The sequence below is a fragment of the Miniopterus schreibersii genome (assembly GCF_964146895.1).
Source record: "Miniopterus schreibersii genome assembly, chromosome: 1".
Taxonomy (NCBI): domain Eukaryota; kingdom Metazoa; phylum Chordata; class Mammalia; order Chiroptera; family Miniopteridae; genus Miniopterus; species Miniopterus schreibersii.
Window position 1 is genome coordinate 67,361,247 of NC_138101.1, and position 27,076 is coordinate 67,388,322.

General features: G+C 37.4%; 1 protein-coding gene across 1 annotated transcript in view; it reads right to left on the reverse strand.

The window, feature by feature from the left end:
- Positions 1 to 27,076, reverse strand: part of COL25A1 (collagen type XXV alpha 1 chain) — a 440,867-nt gene that overhangs the window by 54,804 nt on the left and 358,987 nt on the right. Inside the window, exons 14-18 of the mRNA XM_081131694.1 lie at positions 26,153 to 26,179; positions 23,819 to 23,863; positions 17,032 to 17,064; positions 16,567 to 16,602; positions 11,709 to 11,753 (exon numbers count right to left, since the gene is read on the reverse strand). Coding sequence (XP_080987820.1) covers positions 11,709 to 11,753; positions 16,567 to 16,602; positions 17,032 to 17,064; positions 23,819 to 23,863; positions 26,153 to 26,179 — 186 coding nt within the window. The remainder of the gene's footprint in view (positions 1 to 11,708; positions 11,754 to 16,566; positions 16,603 to 17,031; positions 17,065 to 23,818; positions 23,864 to 26,152; positions 26,180 to 27,076) is intronic.

Below are 27,076 nucleotides of genomic sequence, written 5' to 3' on the forward strand. Positions count from 1 at the left end.
AGAGGTCCATATGGTAAGGTCCGAGGTCAGCAACAACCACATGTGAGAGCTTGGGAGCAGATGCTCCACTCAGGTGAAACCACAGCCCTGTCTGACAGCTTCACTGCATCCTCGTGGGAGACAGTGATCCAGAGGCACCCAGCTGAGCTATGCACAAATTTCTGTTTCTCCAAAAATGTGAGATAATTGTTTGTTGTTCAAAGGCACTCCAGTTTGGGGGGCGGGGGGGTGTAATTATGATATGCAGCAATAGATACCTGAAAGTTACATGTAGCTAGGAAAGAGATTCAGGAATGTTCAGCAGGGAAGAAAAAACATCTCTCCTTGCCCTACTTCCATAACCTCTTCTCCACTTGGAGGAAACCCAGTTGTGGTATAATAAAAAATATATTTGGTCTTCTTCCTAGTTCCTTGCACAGAGCTCCTAAAACTCTTTGAATTTCCTGAGTGATAAGAGTAATGGGAGCATCTTTTGTTATTGTTAACAAGCCCCTTTCAAACATACCCAACTTCATGCTACTAAAGTGACTCTTGGTGGGCCCCTTGATAGCTTCAGGATGGGGCTGTGATAAGAAAGTGGAAACTTTCAGCCTTTCCCCTCCTCTCACCATCTCCAGAGAGGGCAGAAAGGCTGGAGACTAAGTTCAATCACCAATGGCCAATAACTTAATCCATCATGCCTACAATGGAACCTCCAAAAACCCCTCAACAAAGGGGACTGGAGAACTTTCAAGCTGGTGAACACTTCCACATGCTGGCAGGATGATGCACCCCAACTCCAGGGGGACAGCGGCTCTTGTGCTCGAGACCCTCCTGACCTCACCCCAGGTACCTCTTTGTTTGGCTTCCATTTCTATCTTTTATAATAAACTGTAATAGTAAGTATGGCATTTTCTTGAGTTCTCTGAGTTGTTTTAGCAAATTATCATACTGGAGGCAGGGTAGGAGTGGGTGGTTGTGAGTACCCTTAAATTTGTAGTTAAGTCACATAGAAGTGCAGGTAACCAGGGGACCCAGTTCCTGTGATTCACGTCTAAAGTGAGGGCAGTCTTTTGGGACTGAGCCCTTAAACCTGTAGAGCCTGATGCTAACTCTGAGTAGTTAGTGTCACAACAGGATTGAGTTGTAAGACACACAGTTGGTGTCAGAGAATCAGAGTTGGATAATCAGTGTTGGAAAAGACACCACATACTTGGTGTCAGGAAACACCTGAGACCAGTGTTTATATTTTCTTGAATGTCCATGAAGTTTTATTTTCTTTTAAAAAATGTGAGCTCAAATGTAAGAGAGTCTAATTTCCTAAAATCTATAATGAAGTTTTAAAGCAAAAAGTGTAATGGATCAGTTCCCATATTTCCTGTGGTTTTGTTTTAGTTTTAGTTTGCCCCCACTGGATTATTTCTGGAGCAGTTGCTAATGTTGATGCCTTTGATTTTTTTTCTAAGGTAGTGATATTTCAACATTTGTTTTTTGGTACTTGGAGATGAGTTTTTAAAATACACTATATAAAAGTGGGTATTGGGTGAGCAACAAACTGATATCACCACCACAAATGTATCATATTGACATGTAACTCAAACAGATTTATCGATGGCTCTGATGCCCATGGTACTGGTTTAAGACAGAAACAAGGTGGAGGGGATCTAATGCTCTAGGTTTATTTTTTGTGAAATTTCTATAACTGTATTCTACCTATCACCATACCCTTACACATATTAGAAAGAAGAATCTGAACAAATGATTTTGGGTAGATCTCTTAATGGTCTAAAATGAAAATCAACTATATTCAGAGAAATCATGATGACTATTCTACTTCTTGTAAAAGAGTTTAACTTGTTATTTTAAACAAAACAAAAAAAACCCCATAAGGAATACATTTATTTACAAGTAAGATATTTCTCCCAATAAAATTATATGTATAAATATATAAATATTCCCTCTCCACCCTCAAGACAAAAAGTTGTATTAAAGTCAATGTGAATCATTAGCAATGACTTACTGGCATGGAAACATAATGCAAGTTAATAGGTTGAAAGTTTAGATGTAGACAAGACTCTTGCATATCTTCAAGTAGAAATAAAATGATCTCACTGTTTAGCAAAGCAAGTAGAAGAACTATTAAAGCATAATAATAAAAGAGAAAAGGCAAATGCTGCAAAAATGTATTTCTTATTCATGTTAGTGTTTAGTTTATAAAAAGATGAAGCATGCAGTCTCATATTTCACAAATAAACAAATAAGGCTTTGTGATCTAGGTAGCCAGACAAAAATGGTTTTTCTTCATTTTTTGAAAATAGAACATATATTAAATTCTCCTGAGTAAATGTAAAAATTTCCCTTAAACAGAATGGTCAGAGGAAAAATTTAAGAAAGCATCTACTAGATTTATATACTTATTTATTTCAATTTATTCAAGGGGAGAATAGCATACTTAACTTTAGGATCACAGACTTAGGTTTATTTAATTCCAGAGCTCTTGGTAACTTTAGAGACAAGAGTCCATCCTCTCTATGGGAAGGAAATAATCATTGGCCTCTTCTTTGTCTCAGGCTTGAAAGACAATTATTGAAGTAAATAAGGCATAATTATGTCTCCTCATGGTCCTGATTGAGCTAGTTGGACTGTTTCTTACCTTCCTAAGCTTATAGCAGAGCCTTTTCACTTACCCTTGTTAGTGTACAGAGTAGGAAAAGTTCATTGATAGGTTTCAGATTCCACGTGTTCCCTAACCTTTAAAAACTGCCACCTGCAGAGTTTAGGGTAGTATCCAAGAAGAATACCCATCATTTTATGAAAAGGCTTTATTAAAATAATCTTCCCTTGTCCAATTACATATCTGTATAAGGCTGGTTTCCCTTTATGTTTCAACCAAAACAACAAATTGCAACAGATAGAAGCAGAAGCAGATATGAGAATCCAGCCATTTCCTATTAAGCCAGACAGTAAAGAGATTTGCAAAAAACAAAAAAATAGCAATGTCACTTTTCTTCCTTTTTTCAAAGATTCAGTCATCTTTCACAAAACATGTTATTTAATTAATACATAATCAGTTTTTAACATTTCTGGGTTTTAATTTCTAGTACAGAAATATCAATAGATATAACCTACATAAACTCTCTCAGTCCTAATTTGTAAGTGTGTAAAGGGGTTTGAGACAAAAGTGTTTGAGAACTGTTGGTACAAATGTACAGAACTGAGTTAAAGCCTGGCTTTGCAAGCTGGAATCTTGACCTGCCAAATAATGGAAGATTCTGGCACCATTATGGGTGGCTTCATTAAGACTTATAAGATAATGCAAGCAAAGCACTTAGCACTGTCTCTAGAATCAAGTAAGTGAACAATAAATGTTTGTTATTATTATTGCCTTTATCTATTGGCTCAAACATTTTAGCTATCATATTATTAGTAGGAATAGTAATAGAAGTATTATGCCTCCTCAACTAATTGGTGATATACAAGGTGACTGCTTGTTTCTTTACAACCTGAATGGGGCTAATACCTCTTCAACTTCTTTCAAGAAGTAACCCTAAATTTTCTTATGTGAACATATCACTTTATGACATAATATCCATCTGTTAGAGCATTTAGGATTTCAAAACCAAAAGTGGGTAAGGTAGAGCTGTGACAGGTTTCCTATGAATGAGTTTTCATCTTGTAAGGAACAGAAAGAAGAAAATGGTTAGACCTATTGAATTTCCCTACATAAATCTAATCCTGAAAAAAAATCTTGCCACTTTGACAAGGACTTATGTAGAGTTTAAAGGTTACAGAATCTCCTAAAATGTCTAGTAGAGAGGTTATGACAAGCTACAGTTCTATAAATATTTTAATGTGATAAAAAAAGCAAGTGGTTATTCTCCTACAGTCACAATGCCAGTTAACCAAAAGAGAGGAAGGAGACTGGATCGTAGAAGGCAGAGGAAAGCAGCTGAAATATGACTCAAATACAAAACACTTTGGGGAAATCATCTTTGGAGTAAAGCAGACTACACAAAAATGAGGCTATGTAAGTTTCCAGGGCAATAAACAGAAATAACTATTTATATTGGACTATAAAATGATTCTCAGACCTGTTTTTACATATCTAATCTCATTTAGTCAGTGGGAAACTGGAGACTGCTAAATTGGAAATTATTCATACGTATCTGCCTAAGTAGACAGGTGGGAGCGAGATGCGATAGAGAAAATGGGCACGGTAATGAAATCGAGCTCTTGCATTACTTTTAATGAAGAAACAACTAAATCTAGAGGGCTTTTTTTTTATTTTGATTTTTTTACAAGGCAATTATCTGAATTAGAAAACCCTAATTATAATTTCAAGGAGTCCCTTTAGGAATAGCATGGGAAACAGAAGGCAGAGATCCTTTTTGAAAAGGGCAGGGACAGGCCACCACAATCAGGGAAACGTGGATTCACGCAGGTAGACAGAAAGTAAAATAGCTTTACGATGAAAGTGAAAACAGTAAAATATGACAATTTCCGAAACAATATTAATCTTTTCCTTTTACGATGTGTTAGTGCTTTGTTTTGTTTTTAACGACAACAAAATATGCCTAAGAAGAATGGGGGGAAGGCAAAGGCCTTCAACACTGGTTTGTGGTGAACACCAGGGCACCAGTGGATAGCGCAGCAATCAGTTAAGAAGAGTCCTGATTACTTCAGAGACTTGAATCGGTTTTTCTCTAAAGTTTCATGTATATTTTATCTATATTTTGTCCTGCATCTCTCTATTCACTCACCATCTCAAGGGAAGTAGCATTTTAGGTTTTTCCTTTTGTTATTGTTGAGAGCAATGTCCACTGAGATTCTACCCATGTTGGTGCCGCTGATTGCGTGAGGAAGGGAATTGAGAGTGAAGGCAACCAACTGACAGACCTTAAAATGTAATTGCTGGCAAAGCACCTAATCAGGGGGAGGGAAAAATAAAAAGGAAGTGAGGAGGGGGAGAATGAAGGAATGGAGGGGGCAGGAGCTTGATGGAGGGAGACATGGGGGCGAGGAGGAATGGGGAGGAATGGGCGTCTCAAAATCTCCTAGGCCTCTATCCTGGCTGTAACAATTGAATCCAGGTTTAATCTGTTGTTTTCTTTGTTTTCACTGGTTCTACAAACGTCCAACTAGATCTCTCCTTGGGACACACAGAAAGAAAATACACAATATCATATTTAACTCTTACAGTAAACACAGAGCTATGATTTAACCAACACCTGGAAATAAAATATATACAACACTATTTATCAGAACTCTTAAGACAATCCAAAATGTTAATCACTAAAACAATTAATAGCTGGCGCCATATTTTGCTCCCCAAGCCACATGCTGACCAGTGATTAAATGGTTGTCAGAGAAACAGAGATCTCAGCTCTGTTAGTGGAGTTACAATACGGCACTGATGCAGCATTGCCTCCGAACTGAAGACATTTGGGTTCATTTTCTGGCCTTGCCCTGGATATTGCATCTGATTTCTTCATGAGCTTTGTCCTTTGTTTATTCTTAATGTTAATTAATTCGCTCACTGCCCATGAGTTAAATAACGCAGGTTTCAATACCAAGACTGTAACACATTTCCCTGTGTTGAGCGGGTGGCAAAGGTGTGGTTTTGGGGACTAAGCTGGGATTGAGGTTCGTGGGGGGATGCTGTGAATCCCGATGCAGCACAGCACAGGCCTAGGAGGAAACTGCCGGGGGGGGGGGGGGGGGGGAGGCAGCAGCCCCAAGCTGGCCCCACTGAAAATCCCACCGTGCTGGGGCTTCGAATGAGAGCTTTCAACGGCCAGGGCACGCGAAGATGCAGAACCAGGCCTCATGATTTCGGCTCTAGCTGAGATCAAAGGTGGGTCTTCACATGACCAGTTTTGGAGGCCTAATCTCTTCACATTGATCTTTCCAGCTAGAGCTAACCACTTCGGCAGCAACAACTTTCACCTTATAGTATGAAGCTCAATGAATCTAAGTCACAGTAACTAATATGTTCTATATTTGAAAAAATTGTCCTGTTTTTTCACCAAACAAAAAGATCCTTATTGATTAGAGTGTCAGTATTAGAGAGCACGGGTGCTTTCTCTCTCCTTTCTTTCATAAATTGGCAATATGTACAGACATGTGAAGTAAACTACCAGAAGATTTAGGTATAATCGGTGGGATCTATTCACTCTGTAAGATAACATGAAGATACCACAAAAATAAGATTTTGACTGAAGTCACTTTTGCTCAACTCATTTGCTATTACTTTCTTTTTCAAAAAAATTCAAACAGCCAACTGAGATAGCTTAAATTCTGAGCATTCTGGCCAGTAAAGAAATAACCCCAAAACAAAATTTAAAACCCTAAAACAATGCAAACAATGACCATCTTTACAAACCAAGAGGGCAACAAAACCTGGCCTTCTATATTACAAAAGGGCCAGTGAAGGCAAGGAAATGCCTCAAGCACTTGACCTTTCGGAAACTCTAACAACGACCATCAAAAACCTGGACTGATTTTTCTCCAGACCCACATTTGATACATAGTAAGAAAGTATTTCAGATGACTTTACTTTATCTTTCAAATGGCTATTGGTACAGTTCACCTAGGACTATTTTGTCAAATTTACATAAAGGATGTCTGTCCTTCATTTAGTGAGAAGAGTCAACAAATATAGAAATGGGATTATTAGTCAAGGTAACAAAGGAAGAGACAGCTTCATTCGTACAGAAAAGGCAAACCAGGTGTTTCCCTATTAACTTCCAGAACTCAACATCTGTTAAATAGAAGGGTAGACAGAAAGTCCTAACTGATTAGCTCTTGCCCACAGAAAAATCTCTGGTTTTTCATTTATTACCATTTGTTTTATTTTTATAAGTCATTATCAATTAAAGGAGTAAAAGATATCATTTTTTTAACCTGTCTAAAAATTCCCTCTAATATTCCAGCTTAAACCAAGTCATGTTTTCCATGATATTTATTACCCCCAAGCAGATCCAATTTTCATTGTCCCCCAAAACAGTACAACAGGGCTCAAAAAATATGTGTTGATTTGCATGGGTGCTAAAAGCATCACCAATAATTTTGATTAATGTGTCTTGACACTGAACGCATTAGCCATACAATATTCTCCTTGCTTAAAGGCTAATTAGAATTCAAGTCAGCATGATACCTGCTTTTGAGGATTACAGCAAGGGCATTTGTTGTAATAAGAACCTCCAGGCAGCCAGTTTTGGTAATGATTGATTTGTAAAATTATTGAGGGGGAAGAAAATGAGAAAGTAGAGCCTGTCCCAAAAACACTTATTTCCCTTAAGGATCAAATTTGAGTATAAATTAAAACATCTTGGTGGCTACGATGAAAATGAACTACCATAGCAGGTTTATTTAAACCCTAGAAAACATACCTTTCTGATTTTTTTTTCTCTTAACAGAATTACCTCATGAAAGCACATTTGGTGTATTTATTGGAGGCTTTATTCTGGCTGCTAAAAAAATCTCTGATTTCTGGTTGTATGAGTTTCCTAATTGGACTCTTAAATTATTCAACTGCTCAGACACACTTGGTGCAAGCAGGAAATAATTATAAGTAACAATAACAATGTCATCCATTTAACTGGTATTTCTTCCTTTTTTTTCTTTTAGGAATTCATTTCATATCCTATGTTACTTCCAAAAACTTTCCTCTGCTATTTTTAAAATGTGATTTGATGTTCTGAGGAAGGAACTTCATCTCCAGCGATTTAAAACCTAGGTTTCTATTAGCTTACTGAACACTACACTTTAATCCTAAGGATGCCAAAGTAAATGTTCCCACCACCTGTAAAGTTAGTCTTTGTATGATTTAGTGTCAAAGATGATTTCATATAATGAGGTATAAAGAGTTACTGTCCCATAACCTCCCGATCCTCAAGTTCCTGATCTAAATGTCAAATTTTCACTAATGAGGAAGCCAGAGCAAACATCAAGCTTTGAGGGAAAATACTATAAAAATTTCTTTGCCATCTAAATGACTTGATGTAATTTTTACTGCATTATGTCTCCCTACTGTATTAATTTCACTGTACTGTATAAATTTTTTCAATTTATTTTCTGAATATGAAATAAACTGGTGGTCTATATTGAAAGGAGAAAAGCAAGCATTGAAAAATCAGTGTTTATAAAAAATGTCTTGGGCTAGGCAACACCACTCCTGAGGCCTAGAGAATTTCTTCACTAATTTGACAAGTTTTCCTTTTGCTTTTCGTGTGAACAGCATCAGGAATGAGAACTTGGACAGTACCATGTCTTATGCCCAGAACACTGTGTCCCCTCACCCTTTGTTCCTGGAATAGACTTGGGTGATAGGCAAAGAGTTAGTAGTATGATGCCATGGAGAGAAAGCAGGTTATCTTATTCCTCTTAAAGGCAACATTCACCTATCACTGCAAAGAAGTTTCAGAATTCACATCTATTAACCTATAGAGTATAAATGGCTTTATGTTCTTTAGGTTAAAATTACTCACATGAGGAAAGACTATATAGAACAGGTATGTAACTAGTGCTTCCAATATTCTGAGCTGCTCCAAGGGGAAGAAATAACAACAGCTAAAATTTACATAGCTTTTAATATATAGCAATATTTTAGGAGCTACACATATATTAATTCATTTAATCCTCACAACAACCCTTGAGTTATGTACAACGATGACTCTCATTTTATAAGGAAACGTGAGGATAGAGATTCTTGAACTGGCGAGGGGGCAGGACCAGATCTGCACACTGGTGAGCTGGTTCTGCAGCCAGGGCTCTTGATCCTTAATTGCTAGGGTCATATAAAAGGCTAAGTAATGTATTTACATTTTTCAAAATAACTGTGGAGAGAACAATTTTTTTTACAAATAGGAACTTTGAATCTTACTCTTTTATGTGATATCAGAAAAGCTAGTTGCAAGTTCTGCCCATGAAAAAGATATTTGCAGGCTTGTTTATAAAAATAATATTCTGAGCTCAAATCTTACTCCAGAAGATCAATGTCTGCATGGTACATTGTGCATAATTTAATTTTCCCAGTTGAACATCTTGACACTATATGAACCATGAATGCATGAAAGAGGAATTCCAAATGTCTTCCACATGGTGAGAGGACTTTCCAATACTTGCACAGGAAGCTGAAGAGTAATTTGAAATTAAGTGATGCCTGTTCTTAGTGACTTTTCTTATATATGCCTAAGGTATTAGCGCTTTTCTCTGAGTGGGACTCTGAGGTGACAGATAGATGAGTCTGCTGTCTGTATTTAGGCACTTTGCTCATTTCCTGAGAGCTGTGTGGAAGGCATTTGGATGCTCATTAAGTTTCCAACCATTCCCCGAGTGCAACAGGTGGCAAATCAAAGCGTCCCTGGTATGTCACGGCTGGTTTCCTCAACGTCTTGGAACTAACGGATGGCATCTGCACGCTCTCCGTGGCACCAGCAGATACGGGGATGAACAGCGACAGGAAGTCTTTCCAAAGCACAAACACACACACGGGCCTAGGGAGGCTGTGGCCAATGCTCTTGCTACCACGCTTTCGAAACGCACACATGGCGGTTTCATCTTTTACACATTGCCATCTTTCAAACTATGAAATCATGATGAACTCTCCTGTGGTGAGCTACCTAATAAAAGCAGGTATACTCAAGGAATAACAACATCTCAACTTGATGAAGCTATATCATTAAAATGACAAACTTTTAACTCTATATTTATGAATATTCAATGAGTACTAATGACTATGATGTGTTCCTAAATTGTCTCCTTTACAAAATAACTTATTTATACTGAGAATCTATTACATTATAAGGAAAGCATGTCACTCACAACCCGAGAAGACAAAGCTTATTCACCCAAAACCAGAATCTGTGATTTAAATAAACTATTAGATAGTTACCCAACAGTACTTGGTAATTATACAAAGAAGGCTTTTGTCGCTATCATCACTAGTCAACATCAGAAAAACAAAGGCAAATATCAGCTATATGATCTCGGTAGAATTTGTTTGGCAGTTGCCTATGACCCTTAGGAACAAAAGCATTTACTAGAGGTGGCAAATCACCAACATCTTTCCCAACTTGAAAAAGGTGGAAACATTCAGATTAGTCCACAGATGACTGGAGAAATGACCTGGGATATTTTAGAACAAAAAATAACTAAAAGATAATGATAATAAACAGTAGTAATTGACATTGTTTGTTTGTTTTAGAAAGATAAAACCCTCAAAAGCTTCACCCTAGCCACTCTCTCAACAAGAAAGTGCCTTACTCAGGAGAAGCGACAACTATTTCAGTGCAGCACTGAGGCTCCTGCCGCGGACCTGGCGTTGGCAGCACAGCCCTTCTAATCCACGGGCAAGTGCTGCAGTAAGCCCCGCCCGAGTCCTTCCAAAATGTGCTCCTTTTAAGTGCCTTCTTCTTATTTATAACGCTACAAGGTTCTTTATAATTAGTGCTGACTATGACTTTCTTAAATTTGTTTAAAAAAATCTATGATGTTCCAATCATCTTTGAAAAGCTCCTTTTTGTAAATGTGGGAATTACTAAGGAACTACCATAAATTAACCCTATAATATGAAATAACATATTAATTTATTAAGTTCTTTCTGCTAAATATGAAATGATAAGGAAATAACTGGCTTTTTAGTAAACTATTGCCATAGTTTTCCACTGAAGAAGCCAAGGACTAATCATATATGAAAAACACATATCTGAACTTCTATAAACTAATCTGGAGCCATCAAACAAAAGGCAGAACCAAAATTTCTGATACCATTGATGTCTGGGAACTCAATAATTTGACATATTTATTCTAAAATCATATGATTTCATGTAACACACTTCAAGTAGAACCTTCATGAAACATTACGCACAACCCTCACACTGAAATGAGGAATATTAATTTTAGAATGGCCTAACACATACTACAGATGAATTCCAAACTCTGTAAGGTGAGAACAGGGTAAGAAAAAATCTACTTGCATTGTGCTAACCTATCCAACAGTTCTGGAATTTAAAAAAGAGCTTTAAAAAAAAAATCTGATTTTAAAGGAGTAACTACAGCTAAGGCAGTAGAACTTTTAAGCCTACTCAGCTGCCATGTAAAAAATTTTAAACAATTAAAAAATATTTCTTAACATTTTTAGATGGTTTAAAAGTATGCAAAACAATGTTTTAAACTAAGTTTTAAGCAATTATTTCAAAAGATACCTAAAAAGTTTATGGGAATAGTATATTGGGTCAAAATAGTTTAGTAAAATGATTTATACTTTTCAGTGAGAATTATTGACAGGAAGTAGAAGCACAAAACATTTCAGAGGGATTATTATAATGAGTGAATCATAAGAACAGCTGCCTAAACATTAGATTTATGGGGATGTGAAGACTCTAATTCTGGTAAAAACCTGATAAGATCTTAAGAATAAAGCTAAATGTGAAGTTAGACATTCTAGGCTTTAGAGAATTCCTATGACTTCAAATAAAGTGGCTTTTACATTTATTTCATTAAGGGGCATATTAGGTTACATAGCAGAATATACAGTCCAGAGAGCAATGGAAAACTTAAAAAATGCCTGTGCTTAATTTTTAATTCAAAAATGTAATTGGTTGAGAAGGTGAGTATTTAAAGAACAGCACTATATTCTTAGCTTTCATTCCCCCCATCTTCCTGCAATTTTTGTGACTCTCACAATTACAGTTCTATGAAGCTGAGACTGTCAGTGCGGTATTTACCTTTATCCCCGGGAGTCCAGGAAGCCCAGGAAGCCCTGGTTCACCCTACACAGGAAAATCACACAACATTACAGAACAGTATTCACTCCGTCACAGGCTCTGGGGAAAAGCATGGCAAATGACCTCGCTGAATACTTGTCATCTACACGTCTCCTGCCTCGTTTCAAGAGGTTCGGTGAGATGATACAGTTCAGTCAACTCTTGATTCAGAAATTGGTTGACCATTTTGCAGATTTTTCAGGACCTTCCCTTTTCCTGCCAGTTCACTGCCCATTGGCATCTCTACCAGAAGGCAAGAAAGAGGAGTCGAGGGAGAATGAGCTCCCACGTTTTATTACTTCCTGGCCAATGTTTTGCTGGGGAGGCTGGAGCCCTTTGATGAAATGAGGGTTATGGGTGCATCTGAGTCATGCCTCCGCGTCCAGTGCTCTCTTACCTCAGATAATCAAGAGTTGGCTGTATGAACAGATGGTTACATCAAAACACTATACATTAAAAGTCGTGCTCACTTAAAAGTACAGAAAGATTTCTTTTCCATTCCTGAATGATGAGAAGATAAATGCATGGTTAATATTATACTTAGCTCCAGCCCATATTTCTGACAATTGTTGAGTCTGGGTAACCCTGCCTAGCAATTTAGGGCTAATGGTACCATGCAGCTGTTCCTGAATACAGGTCTGAGATTAAGTGGTAGATTTGGGGTGAGCACACTGGAGTCATGATAAACCTTCTCATTTTCACAGAATGGTCTACATTATTTTAAGTACAAAGTATAGTGACAAGAGGTTACATTGCTTAGAAAATCTCCGGAATTCCACTAAAGAAGCATAATGGAATTGCTGGAGAAAATGAAAGTCCATCCTGTGGTAGGCTGAGGTGACTATTTGTGGAAGTAACATTTGAAGGTAAAAGGGTTACACACATTTTCAAGATGGGAAGACAACTACACAAAGAGATAGGAGCATCAAACCAACAAAGTGGTAGAGGGAGGCATTTCTTTTCATCTAAATGCTTTAACAGCCTTCATTTCAAAGAAAAGATGCTAGGAACAACCAGACATTTCATTTTTTAATATCAAGTTATGAAGAGTCACAACTTTTTCTAGTATTATCACTACATGACTTTAGATACTATTTATTAAGCTGTACAGTTAGACATAGAAAGGACCGTGACTTTCCTGACGATTTAGGTCAAAGTTGCTTCAGGAATGCAAAAGAAAAGCTATTATGTATGAAACTGTAAATGAAAGTTTGCATTGTGAACAATAACACTAAGATGAGATTAAGCCAGAGAAGAAAGGATGATTACCAAGAATTTGATATTTCATTCAAATAATACTTGTCCGAGGAAATTAAACTTCATACAGATACAACATTCTACATTTGATTTTTTTCTTGCTTCCCTCTTTCCCCTTCAATCAATAAATTTAGGAAGATTTAGTAAAAAGGGCTTGTATCAATATTTTACTGAAGATTCTCTTTTACTTTTAAAAAAAGTATACAACCCAAAAAAGTAAACATATTGGTGATAAATGTATAGTTTTGTATTGTTTTGGAAAAAGTCCCCTAAAACTCAGGACATCCTATTTGAAAAGTGTGTGAAAATGTGTAAGTTGTGACACTGTTTCCCAGCTGGAGTTCTCACCATACCCTTCCCTCTGGCCAAATTAAAAAGATCATATGACTAATTTGAAGAAAGATATCTGTATACACATGCACATATAGACACACACCCATATTTTCTAACAATGAGAAAGATGTATAAGACATTATGGAATATTTTATAATGTAGATTGAGTATTCACAGAAACTCTGACATTTAGTTGTCCCTACATTATATGTGTATTATATATGTATAGAGGTTATAAATGTCCTTATTAATGAACAAATGTTTCAGGAATTAATATTTCATAGTTTTGTATTTTTATAAATATGACTTTCAAATTTATGTTTACTTAAAAGTTGACATAATAAAAGATTATAAAATATTTAATGTTATCCTTTGTGGAACATCTCCTTTGGAAGATATTTCTTTCTATATAAAATTTCTATATACCATGAAGGCTTATCTTCCAATTAAGAGAGAGTAATTCAGTGAATTCCTCCATTCTTGCCTACTCCTTGGTTCAGGAGCTTCTCCGAGTTGAGTTCTTGGGCATACATAGCCCAAGGTGAGATCTGGGTCATAATTAAGAATTAGTTTGTTATTCCATTGGAAGAATACTTGTCCAAGTAGATTAAACTTTACACAAGTACATTATACTTCTTTCCTTTCCATTTCACCCTTTACCCTCCATTATAGGAGGCCTCTGTCTACTATCAAAGTCGGTACTCAGTTTTCACCCTATGTCACTGTGACAGTGCTTGGTCCTTCTACATAGAGTTTAACTGTGAGGTCCCTTCCAATGGGAGATCAAGTATTTTTACCCCTTTAAAATTAAAAATTTTTTAAATTTTAAAATATTTTAAAATTTAAAATATTTTTTTAAAAGATGTGGAGAAGTTAGGAAGGAAATAATTATGTGGTGAAATAATATCTACACACTTTACAAACATACACACACACTCTAACTCATGTGTCAGTCACACACTCTAAAGAACAAACTTTCATACTGAGAAATACCAGACAGTGGAAACTAATTAATGGGCTTTACATCCTCTGCTTTTCTGGGAATGTCCTCATGCAAGAGCATAAGTGCCAATGAACACACAGCACAGTTCTACAATGGAGTGAAAAGTGCCATGAAAGATCTCTTGAATTAATTTTGTAGTCACTTCTGTTTGTCATTTTCTAATCTAAGTAAGCAAGCAAGCATGAAAATACTCTCCTTTTAAGTCAATGTTGGGGTAAATATTACCAAATCCAAATATTAGACAAAGGAAGTCATAAATATTGTGGGAAAGTGAGATTGCGTCAAAGGGTAGAGTCTAATCTGGCCTAAATATTAATGAAAAAGATGCTGCTCATTACAGGGCACATGTTCATTCAGACTGGTTGTAAACTTCTCTCAATATAATTGTGTTTAATGAAACACAAAAGAAATGCAATGTTCCCAGACACAAATCTACAAAAATGTCCAGAAATGAATCTAAAGTGTATTTCTAAATAATCATGATAAGGCAATGTTTTGTTAAGCAATTGAAAATCAATTTTGATCTTCTAATCTGAAAACAGTGGAACTAGCTCTGGGGGTGGGGGCTGGCAGGGGTGTTGAGGGATTGAGCAAAAGAGAAAAAAACTCATGGACTTAAGCAACAGTGTGGTGATTGCCGAGTGGGAGTGGGGGGAGGTGGAGGAGGGTATAGTGGGGTTAAATGGTAATGGAAGGAAACTTGACTCAGGGTGGTGAACACACAATACAGTGGACAGATGATGCGTTGTAGAATTGTGCACCTGAAACCTGTATAATTTTGTTAACCAGTGTCTTCCCAGTAAATTCAATAAGAAGGAAAAAAATAAAAAAATAAAAAACTGAAGACAAAAAACTAAAAAATAAAGACCTTAACAGTTGCAGGCATTTCTTTTAGCATATCATAGAATTGAAAAGCAGCTTAAATTTAGCCTTTAATTTTTACCTAGGGACCTAAAATTAGATCATCTGAGAAAATTAGTTGCTTTTTTCAAACCAAAGCAGATCATGGATCTCTATTAGGATGACATCACTAATTTCAAATTCTCAAGTAAAGAATCAGTAGGAAATCTTAGGCATTGAATAGCAACATCTTCAGAGTTCTGCTGGACTCCTTGGAAAAGTCTCAACTTTGCCTGAAACTGGGCTTGATGAATCATTACTCTTAGAGTCTTAGCGTCGAGTGGAAGATCTATTTTTAAATTACAGAAACATTTAGAGAATGTGAAAGACCTCAAAAATGACTTTAATCCCAAGTGTTTAAAACAAAGCAACAATCCTCTCAATGACTTCAAGAATGTGGGAACATTATTTTATCATGTTTTATGGTTCCAAACTACTACAAGGGAATTGATTCTCTTTCTCTTTACACTAATGAGGTAAATTCTATGATTCTATCCATGTCTTTTATTTTTTTCTACAACATCAGCTACTGCTAGACAAAGGCAGAGTCATGATCTTCAGAGATTTAACCTAATGGGGAATTCACATTTACTTGTTAGCTACAATACATCTATTATCTCAAATCTGACTGCACTGGGCATTGATAGCCAGATGCTGCAACGATAAACTGCTAACAGTTGTTTCCTGCCTCAGACATAAATGAGACTATGGATCTAAACACACCCACTGCATGTCCTCTCATTCATCACTGAAGTGAAGCATAAATGATAAAAATAAACTTGTGTCCATATCTATAGATTGGTTAAAGCGGTTTGGCTAGTGTCTGTAATTAAATTTCAGTTCATGAACAAACCTCCTTGTATAATATAACATTCACCGCACAGAATATTGTTCACATAAAAATCACCAGTAGGGTAGTATTTGAAATGAAAGGAAAAGAAATATAATTTTAAAAGAACTGTCCATCCTTCCCTATTGAGACCATTTTGTAAATACTCATTTCTTCTCATGAAAGACAGAAACATGCAGAGTATCTTTAAACATGCAAGGTGAGCTGCTGCATTCCAACCCGACTGGTATTTGTCTGTCCCGAACAGCTCAGCACATGCGGACTGGAGTTCATTAGGCATCCTTTGACACAGACAGAGTGTTTTCACTTTTGTTACGGTCAGCATCACCCCTTTGAAAACACAGCACTATCAACAACACTCGGCATGCAGAGCACGAAAACTACGTCATTTCGCAATCAGCGTTTTCATAGTATAGTGCATGGGAGAGATAAAATGGTGAGACAGTGCAAAGATCACACTCAAATAAAGATATTACCTTTTGTCCAGGACGACCAGATTCTCCAGGTTCTCCCTGGCCAAAGAAAGCCAAAGATGAAAAGGAGAGTATTACAAGAATTTTTCAAAAACCTTTACGCCTCTGGACACCTTCATAGAGATGGCCCGGCCTCCTTGATCACATATATTTAATTTACTTTATTCTATTACTCTACGTTTCACTAGACACAGAAAAAACTTTTTTTGCTGTGAATACACCTAAAGCTCACATACAAATCCACATTTCCATAAAAACCAATCAGAAGAAAGGGAAAGCCGGGCCTCTTATTTAAGCATTTATCAGATTTCCAGCAGAAACTTCCTTTGTGTTTGGAAGCTGATTACTGCAGGAGAATAGGAACAGAGTTATAACCATCAAAGGTGGTAAAAGGGAAGAGAAAGCAGAGGCTTATAAAAACCCAAACTGTAACTCCTGGGGTACAAACTCTTGTAAGCTTAGAGTTACCTTAATTCCTGCAGCCGATGATCCAGGGTCACCCTAAAATGAAACCCATGAGAGATTATTCCACAAATTATGGGAACAGGAAACACACCAACACACAGAGAGCCATTATGGACAGGGGCACTCAAGGGAGCCCCATGACTAATGGGCTTAACTAGGCTCCCTAGGACTTTGTATCAATCTGTCAGCTGTTAAGATGTCAACAATTTCCAAGATAAACAATGTTCTTTCTAACAACATGGGTTTACTTTGAATGCAAAATACGTAAGAACTATTATATTCTTGGAAATAAATATAAAAATAAAAATATGGACTTTCCCTCAATATACTGCTAAAATTGTATTCTAAAGCAATAAATTATAATTTGGGGGATCTGGAATTTTGGTTTTCTCTATTTCTGGAATTTATTAATGTCAGTGGCTATCATTTAGTGGGAGTTCCCTGACCCTTCCAGACTTCAGAAAGTCAGGGTTCAACAGATGAAGTCAAGGGTTAATGATGCTGAGTTGGGAAAAGCCACGCAGCAGGTCAGCTTGTTTCCCCATGAAGCACTGTCCCAGTTAGGCCTGGCACATTTTTTCTAGCTTTACACTTATTTCATTGTAACACAGTCACCAGAAAGTTACAGGATGATGAATGACTTGTGGGTGACAGGGACACATGGAAGATCTGAGAGAAAATCTTGAGATAGAATCTGGTTTTCTAAAAGGCACTGTATTCCATCTGGATTTCACAGAGGGCGGGCGACTACATTTCGAAAGCAAATATGTTATAAATGAGCAGACAGGGACGAGTGGGAAAGACTGAGGAGGAGAGCTGAGAATGCTGCTTTTTCTGAAAGGCCAGCAAAAGGCCAACCTTTTCAAGCTCCTCCTAGTCCTCTGTCCCACGAACATAAAGGGAGAAAACTTAAGTTTTTTGAGACCCTCAAGAAAATAGAAATAGCCACAAGGAGGAAGGCACATATTGGGACTTCCTCATCTGTCCTCTCTGTGCAAGTGCTCAAGGAGCTCCAAGGGTCGATTTCCTTGTTCTAGATTTAGGAAACTGCTCATCAGTTTCATTTAGAGAGAGAGAGAGAAGGCCTCAGGCCTCCGTACAGGGAGCACTTGGCCTCCTCCCACCGTTCTTTCCCCCTCTCTCCTCTTCCTAGGGCTGGAACCTTCTCTTTCTTTGGATCTTGGCTGAAGTGGCTCTGCCTCAAATAACTCTTCACCAACCAACCAACCTAGACACGTGCCCCTCACACACGCATTGGGCCATGCAGCATAGCTCACTTCATAATTATGTATTTCTGTTTTCTGCCCATTCTTTGTGGGTCCCTCATGAGACAATCAGATTCAGTGTCTATTTTTATTCAGTGCCTGGCCCATAGTATATGCTTGATACATATATGGTGAATATTTTAAGCAGGTCAGAAGTCAAGAATCAAAATGAAAAAAACTATAGAAAAGAAAAAGAAAAAAGCTTAGGAAGGAGATGGGAATAATAAATCAGCTTATTGAAGAAACTGATATATATTTACGTTTTTTTTACATCTATAATTATTATTACCCAAGGAAAACTTAAACCACGATGAAACAGAAAGAAGAGGACCCCATACTGTAGAATGACACTGATTTCTCTTCCTAATCGTTAATGATCAATTGAGTTCCAATGGGAAGTGAAATAAATGTGGCTAATAAAATAATAATTATGAAACTGTTGTAATATAACAATATTATGAAGCAGTTTCATAATATATTTCTACTAAATCAAGTCTGAAAGCCATCGACACCAATGAATCAGGTGTGCAAGATTTTGCACAAGACTTTTGAATTCATAAAAGGAATTTTGACTTGGCTAAGTCCCTTCTTTCATCTCATTTATACCTCACAAAACTCCCATGAGTTAGGGCAGATATTACTATATTCATTTAACAGATGAGGCAATTGAAGCAACTAGAGGCTATATGAATTTTGGACTTCCTAAATTCTATTGTCATAAGAGAAGAATTATTGGTTTATTTCATTTTGATAAAAGGACATAAAGATTATAGTAAACTTGTAAATAAAGGAAGTTGCTTGTATTAACTGTGATTTACATACATTTTCTCAGTGTTTTAACAGAAAGTGGCTAGATAATCCACTAATAAGAGTAAAGACTAGATTTAGTTCTCATAGGAAGTGGGTGGAAAAAACAAAAAGGATAGTCCCCTGAAAGACTGATTATTTGTGGAAATTGGAGCAGTTTCATTTGATGGACAACTATGAGTGATATTTTACTTCTCATTTTAAAAATGAGAACTGTGACATCTCAAAGAATTTTTATAACTTTTAAGTGGCAAAGCAACTGCTGGAAGACATTCATAAGTTAAACATTTAAAAGGATAATGCTGAAAGTAGTGGGGGAAAAAGTCAGTGTTTATAATTCTCATTCCTCTAACAGTGAAAATGAATACAGGATTAAGGTGGGGGGAAATCCCGTGCCTTAAGTATACTCTTAGCTTCATAAATCAGTTGGTTTGGAAATAAATGTTTTCCCGGGGTAAGTCATAAATGGGGAAAGTACTTTGAGAAGATACTTGAGGTAAATGAATTTGACTTCAGAATTTATCATTCAAGCACAGAGTTCTGCTTTTAGCTATGATTATTTTTAAATACAAAACTTAGTATGTAATTATATGTATGTGTTAGTAAAGTCTATGTGGATACGTAAAATGAATGTGGCCATATTTTTATCATTCATTAATTTGCTCAATAAATGCTTATTGAGCACTATTTATGTGCCAGCCATGTTCTGGATGCAGGGACGCTAGGAGCTGGACGACAACAGAGCCGCGAAGTTGCAATCCCCCTCTTGGCCTGTGCGTATGATAATCATTTATTTACATATGTGTAGAAAAATATTACTGATTGAAAGCATCAAGAATGCTTTCTTTTCACTTAAAAAAATCTGGGCTATGCCCTAGCGGGTTTGGCTCAGTGGTTAGAGTATCTGCCCACGGACTGAAGGGTCCCAGGCTTGGCTCCGGCCAAGGGCACGCACCTCGGTTGCAGGCTCGGTCCCCAGCCCAGGTCAGGGCAAGTGCGGGAGGAAACCGATGGATGTCTCCGTCACATCGATGTTTCTCTCTCCCTCCCCACTTTTCTCTCTCTCTCTCTCTCGCTCCCTTCCAGTCTCTCTGAAAAGTAATGGAAACAATATCCTTGGGTGAAGATTAAAAAAAATCTGGGCTAGGAAGAGACTCTCCTGTTTGGGAAATTCCGTGTCACTGTATATACACAGAAGACATGAGAGGCAAATGCACAGTACAAGAAGAACATCTACCGTTCAGTGAAAATAAGAAACAGCTGAAAGTGACAAATTTTTTTTAAAAGATTATTCATTCAATTAATAATTGTTCTCTTCCAGGAACTTGGATTGGTGCTAGAAATAGAACAGTTTGGTATCTTTTTTTTTTTTTTTTTCCAGTGAGCTGGATGTGCAATTAAACAAAGACTTACAATAAATTATAATACAGGTTCTGAAGGGGATCATAAGGAGGGCTGTGGGAGCATGTGATAGGTAGCCCAACCAATTCAGAGGAGACTGAAAGGCCGTCCCAGGGAAATGACATAAATTCAGGTTTCAGTGGACTGAAGAAAGGATTAGGTGGAGGTGGAGATGGGCAGAGCACGAGTGTCCTGAGTTAGAGGAACCGTAGGTGCTACATTGGAGAGGACCCTGCATTGACTGGAATGGGAGCACCCACTGAGATAGCCCTTCGTGTGTGATTTTAAGAAAAGAAGACAATGTGCTTGGTGGTTCCAAATATGGGTGTGGCTTCTGCAAAGGCTCAGAAGATGTAAATCAAAGATATCATGTAGCCATAAACCAAGAAGACAGTGCATTTACAGGAATGGAGATCGGGGAGCAAAGAAAATGAAGGCACAGCAAGTAATACCAAGAAAGTGAAGGCAAAGCTGCTGAATCCACAGGTGAAATTCTAAACAAAAGAGTGGCATGACCAAACCATCCAGTGTGCTCTACAAACAGCTACTTTCAGGTGAGGGGAATAGATAAGAAATCCATTTCTACATTTGTTGGTGGGATGACACGCCAAAGAGCAGAACACAGCCCTTCCACAGCAACTCCGCACATGACCGCAAGCGGTCTCCGGCAGCTCGTTCTGAAACCTAGAGAGCACCGCGCTCGCCGGCCACAGCGCCGCCCAGCCCGGTGGGTTTACAGCTGCACAGCGTTTCCAGATGACCAGTCTGGAAAGGCTTAGATTGCTTTACCATCCAAAGGCACCGAGTTGGATCAAAAGAAAAAAAAATCCTGTTAAAGTGAATCAGTCCATGACGTAATTTTTACTACATCAATGGCCAAAGAGAAGCATTTTTTGATTTTTACATCTCAAACTTGGTAAATGATGAATTAGTTTCACATACTAAACCCAAAGGCCATGAGAAGAGTGTTTCCAACATGCTGGAAACAAATTATGTGACAGAAGCAGGAAATGTTTAAAAAACACATCAAAAATTATATTCCAATTACAGCATTCTCAGGGATGAACGCTACAGGTCAGATTACATATTATACGTTACAGATTCCTATTTACAATTCCCTGTTTAGACCCATTGAAAGTTTATAGAAATGATTTCCGTTTTAACTGAAGCATTTCTTGCACTTAATTTCAGATGACTAATAAAACTTTTTGATAAAAAAGAAAAACAACCAATCTAGTTGATTTCAATTTCCATGCGGTAAGAAAGCTAACATTTATTGAGAGTTTACTATGTGTGAGTCAGTATGGTAAATGATTTGCATTAATATAAAAGGTAAGAACAGTATTCCTTTGAGATGAACTTGGTCTTGTAAAAGAAAAAAGTTGCTTTATGACTGGAAAATTAAATTTTAAAAATGTGTGATTAAAGAAACAATTATTGGCCTACATTCCAAAAATGAAACTTTAAAAATACATCTTTTGAAGCATAAAATTCTCTACATAAGTTCACATAGGCATACTTCAGACGTGGCCTAATTTTTTTATACTTGAAGAAATTGCTCTCTGTTTAGAAGATTTCCTTTTGAGGTGGCAACTATGGCCCATGGACCAAATTAGCTACCCACCTGTTCCTGTATAGCCCATGAGCTAAGAATGGTTTTTATATTTTACATAGTTAAAAAATATCAACAATAATACTTCACAACACATAAAAATTACATAAAATTAAGATTTCAGCATCCAAAAATAAAGTTTCAAAGGGCTCAGCCATACTCATTTGTGTACATATTGTCTATGGATGCTGGCATGCTATGAAGACAGAGTTGAGTAGTTGTGACAGAGACCATATGGCCCACAAAACAGAAAATGTTTATTTTCTGGCCCTTTACAAGAAAAGTTTGTTAACTTCTGCTTCTAGGCAAAACAAGAAAAGTTAAATATAACATCCAGGTTTATATATCTGGGGTTTGAAATTTGGACTTCGAGTAATTGAGGTGTATCATTGTTCTCATTAGTATTAAACATATTTATGCCATGTTTGATTTCAGCATGATATTTAAATCTGACAGGCCAATAGCATGGGCCTACAGCAGTGGTTCTCTACTAGAGGTAATTTTGCCTCTAGGGAACATTTGGCAATGTCTTGAGGTGGGTTTGGTTGTCACAACTCAAGCGTGCTCCTGGCATGTAGTGGGCAGAGGCCAGGAGCGATGCTAAACATCCAACAGTCCCTACAACATGGTCTGGTCCTATAGGGCAACAGGGCTGAGGCTGGGAAACCCTGGTCTCCGAGAGACAGAGTCCACCCTAACTGCTAGACTGCTCCTTGCATACAAACACGGTTGCTACTTGGTGACATGAATTCATTCCTACCACCATGCCATATTTATATTAATATTTATAAGAATGAGAAAGATACATTTCTCTTTATTTTATGGGTATGTTTTTATGACTAACCATTATCCATCTGTACTGTAATAATTTTCAAAGTGGAATGTTCTTATTCTGAACTATAAGCCTAAATGAATAATTCAGTTCTTTTTTTCATTACTCAATTACTTAGGTTGATTTAAATTAAAATATGACTGACTATTCTATTTTCGGTTTCTTAAAAGATATTTTTCTTCATTCTTAACAGATAGCACAAGGGAAGTAAAAGTCCTCCTTATGGCAGCGATGTCTGTCAATATGAACCGAAGCAAAAGCTGTCTTGATAGCTGGGGGTGGGGGCAGGGGGGAGACAGGAGGTGGGAAGATGAGTCACAAGACCACTGTAATATCAATAGTGGTTTAAAAGATCAAAAATAATGACAATACAGGCTGACAAAATATCCGGATTTAGTACATTTCAAGTTGAGGCAAATCTTCAAGACTGCATTAGAGGTTCTAATCAAGTGACATTTACTCTCGAACTTTTAAATCTCAACCCCATCCCCTGACGTGTTCTCTCCTAACATTGGGACAAACAGAATCGATTTAGCAATTCTATTTTTATATCTCTGCACATAAAGGAAGCGTGCCATTTATACGTGACTAAGTGTTTTTATTCCTTGAAAGCCTGGAAACCTAGCTACACACTTTCTAAAATTTATGACATACCACTTTATGTTTAAAACATTAAAATTTGTAGCTAGGAGCCTGTGGAATAATCGCCTTTTATAAATGAAATATTTAAATGTTTTTGAAACTTATAGGATTATCTCTTCTTAACAAACAAAGCTACTACTATTCGCTTCTCTCAAAATCTCCCACTTTCATATATAGAGAATGCTATTTCTTGCTCATACACATACTCTCCCATATTTGGCAACACTGTACCTTTTCGCCTGTGTCACCTTTGGGGCCACTCTCTCCAGCATCTCCCTAAGAGAGGGAAAAAGAGATACATGTAAAATATATTGGTGACATTATGCAAAGGGTATTTTCCATTATTTTAAGTTTTCTTTCATAAGCACTATATGTAAAAATCTGTTGCAAGTGTCCTACTTGAGCAGCTTCCTGATATCACTGGTCCAAATACACATTTTACAATGAATCTGGCTGAACAGTTTTAAATTACTCCATGATATTAATGAAAAGCAGCAATTTCTCTGATTTCTAGAAGCTTATCCTGGCACTTAAAGCTTCCTTAACTCTACTTCTTTTCTCCTCTGCTCATAGCTCCACTGTAACGAAGACTTTCTCCTGACCATTCCCTCAATATGCCACAGGCCTCACCACCTCTGTGTCCATTCCTGCCACCTCACTCCTCCTTTCCCTTTGATCTGTATAAACCCTACTCTTGTCTTCAAGCCCATCTCAAATCTCCAGGGCCTCAAAGTGCATGATCCAGCCCTCAAAACCTGTGCCCTGAATATTTGATTTATTTGTACCAACATGTTTCACATTTGTGAAAGGTTTATTTTATTAGGAAACCGCTTTTTTAAAATCATAACTTGGGGAGTTTGTTTCCTTGGTTATTTTTGAGATTTCCTATGCCTATTCTCTCACTAACATCTTTCTACCCACAAAGCAATGCATTAGAAAAAAGTCACTTGTTTATTACTCATGCTTCGCTTCCTTAAATTCTGAATTCTTTACGTCTCATAGCATGTTATGGTGGAGACATCATGGATTTGGAGCCAGAGAGACCATGTCCAGCTCCAAAACTAACTGGGGAAATGAAATTTTCTATGCATCATATTTGTCATGTGTAACATAAGGGCAAGAACAGTTTATGGGGTCGTAAGAAATAAAAAATGTAGTGCGTGTAAAGCAACTAGGATAGTATCGGATGCATAAGCTGTTCATGATAGCTGTTAGCAACAACACATTACTGTTCTTATAATCCACAGCCCTCTGTCTAGCTTCATGAGGTCAACTTTCTCTCACTTAAAAATTTCCTTAAAATAAGACAGAAACGATTGATAACTATTTCCCTGAGAGAAGGAGGGATGGCGAGGGAAGAAGATGTTTTCTTATTTCTATTTTCTTTTCTTGTTTCATAAGCATGAAGCTAACTTGCTCAGGACTTTGTCTCTGGTAACTGACACCCCACAGCAGCCCGGGAGCCTGAGCTGCTTTATCTGAGGAGCCTTGAAGGCCCTGGCTCTGCCCCTCTTCCCTCCTTAGTGTCCACACAAAAGAGTCATCCGCTAACTAATTAATTTCAAGTTAATTACCATGAACTGGTCGGGTGCCAAGTAAATGTACTGATAATCTGTTATGAGGAACCTTTGATAGGCAGCCTGGCAGCATACTTTAAAGAAAAAAAATGCTTGGAAATCTCTTTATTAAAAATAAAACAAAAGAAACAAACTTTCTTATTTGGAAAACTGGCTCAGAGCGGTCATGAAACAAAGGATCTGACTGTCCGCTCTGGTTTGCTCTCCTTCCATTTAAGTAAATGTCTTTTTTCCTTTTGTATTACAGTGCCCAAAATTACAGTTACATTCAAGAAGTCTGCTGGATCTTTAGATGTACTTCTTTGGGGATTAGAAGTGAAGATACTGATTTGTCGGAAAGATCGGATCATTTATGAAGAGCACTGTGGAGTATGTTGGACATTTCCTCTGCAGACAACACATTTCTCAAACACTGTTAAATAGCATGAGAACCAGGAAAATTAGCACTAAAATATGCACCAGGAGTCCAAAAATGATCAGGACATGCCCAGAGGTAGTAAGGGAGGACAGCGAAGAGAAATTTAACATATGGCACTCTTGTTTCTCTTTTCGGTTTTTATGGGAATTCTTTGTGGGGCAACTCTCAGTATATTCGCTGCAGTCAACATCTGTATCCCTTTAACTCACTGACCTAAGAAGCAGCAGAGAGGTGTGGATGCTCGGAAAGCACTGGAGTGGCATTAGCGAGCGCGGAGAGCAGAAACCTTGCAGGCCCAGGGATTTCTGAAAGCCATTTAAAATCCAGACATGGAATGTTTAAATTTGCTTCTTTCCCTTCCATTTCTTTAAACCTTTTAAAAACTTCTACCCATCCATAAGAATTACACTATTTTCTCCTTCCACTAAATAATTAAGTTTGGGGGGGGAAAAACAGTGGTCATTATATCTATGCATCTATATCTAAATTTATCTATCTGTCCGTACTTACATACAGTTCAGTTTGGTACCTCTTCAGGGGGGAGATAAATGTAGGTAGAATAATTCTCACCTTTTCTCCTTGTTCTCCAGGCTCTCCCTGGGCAAAAGGATGAAGATTGAGTGACTTATTAAATTGTAAAACACCCAATTAAGCAATACCAAACCAAATCAGATACTAAACATGGTAGATAAATCCTATGTGACCCTTTTTTGGCAACATAGAGTTGCGACATAAAAACAAACGGTAAAATGAGCTTCCTGGAGGACTGGGTATAGATATCAAAATCAAATATAATCTTAATTCTTTGTTCTTAGAGGGCTAAAGAAAGATACTTAAGATTATCCTTAAACTGGCTTTTGGGGCTCCAAAGAGAATAATGTGGTGATAATTCAGCATCTTGGGCGGTTTCTTAGCCCAGAACTTTTTTTCTGCCCAAACTTGGAATCAGTAATGTGGGCGGGCGCATCCTTCCATGAAGTCTTTATTCAAAGCAGCCCCCGGTACGTGGACTATTTCAGGGATTCAGAGTCCCGTGGAGTTGCCCAGTCTGTCTTCACCTATCATGACCATACACACGGTCCTGAACTCGGACCCCTTCACAATGCCATGAGCTCCCTTTAACTCACTGGTAGTTAGCATATATTTTGAGAGGTATTGGTACCTTCAGGAAAAACACTAGACTGGCAGAATTAAAGTGAGTTTAGGAGAAGGTCTTTATTCGAAATGATGACCCAGTCAGTGCAAGGACTAAAATGAAAAAAAAAAAACTGTGCTCTGAAGAGAATCTCATTTTCACTTTACCCAGGAAGGGACAAGGGATGGAGTGGGAGTGTTCTAAAGTAAATTATACACTTTATGAGAATATTCCCTTTATAAAAAGCGTGAGTAAGTGTTGCCATGAGATCAACGCTTAAAAAAAATGGTTTAAGGTAATTATTGTGTTTTTAAAAATTAGAACCCACTCTAGAAGTCAGTTTGGAGGCAAGACTCTTT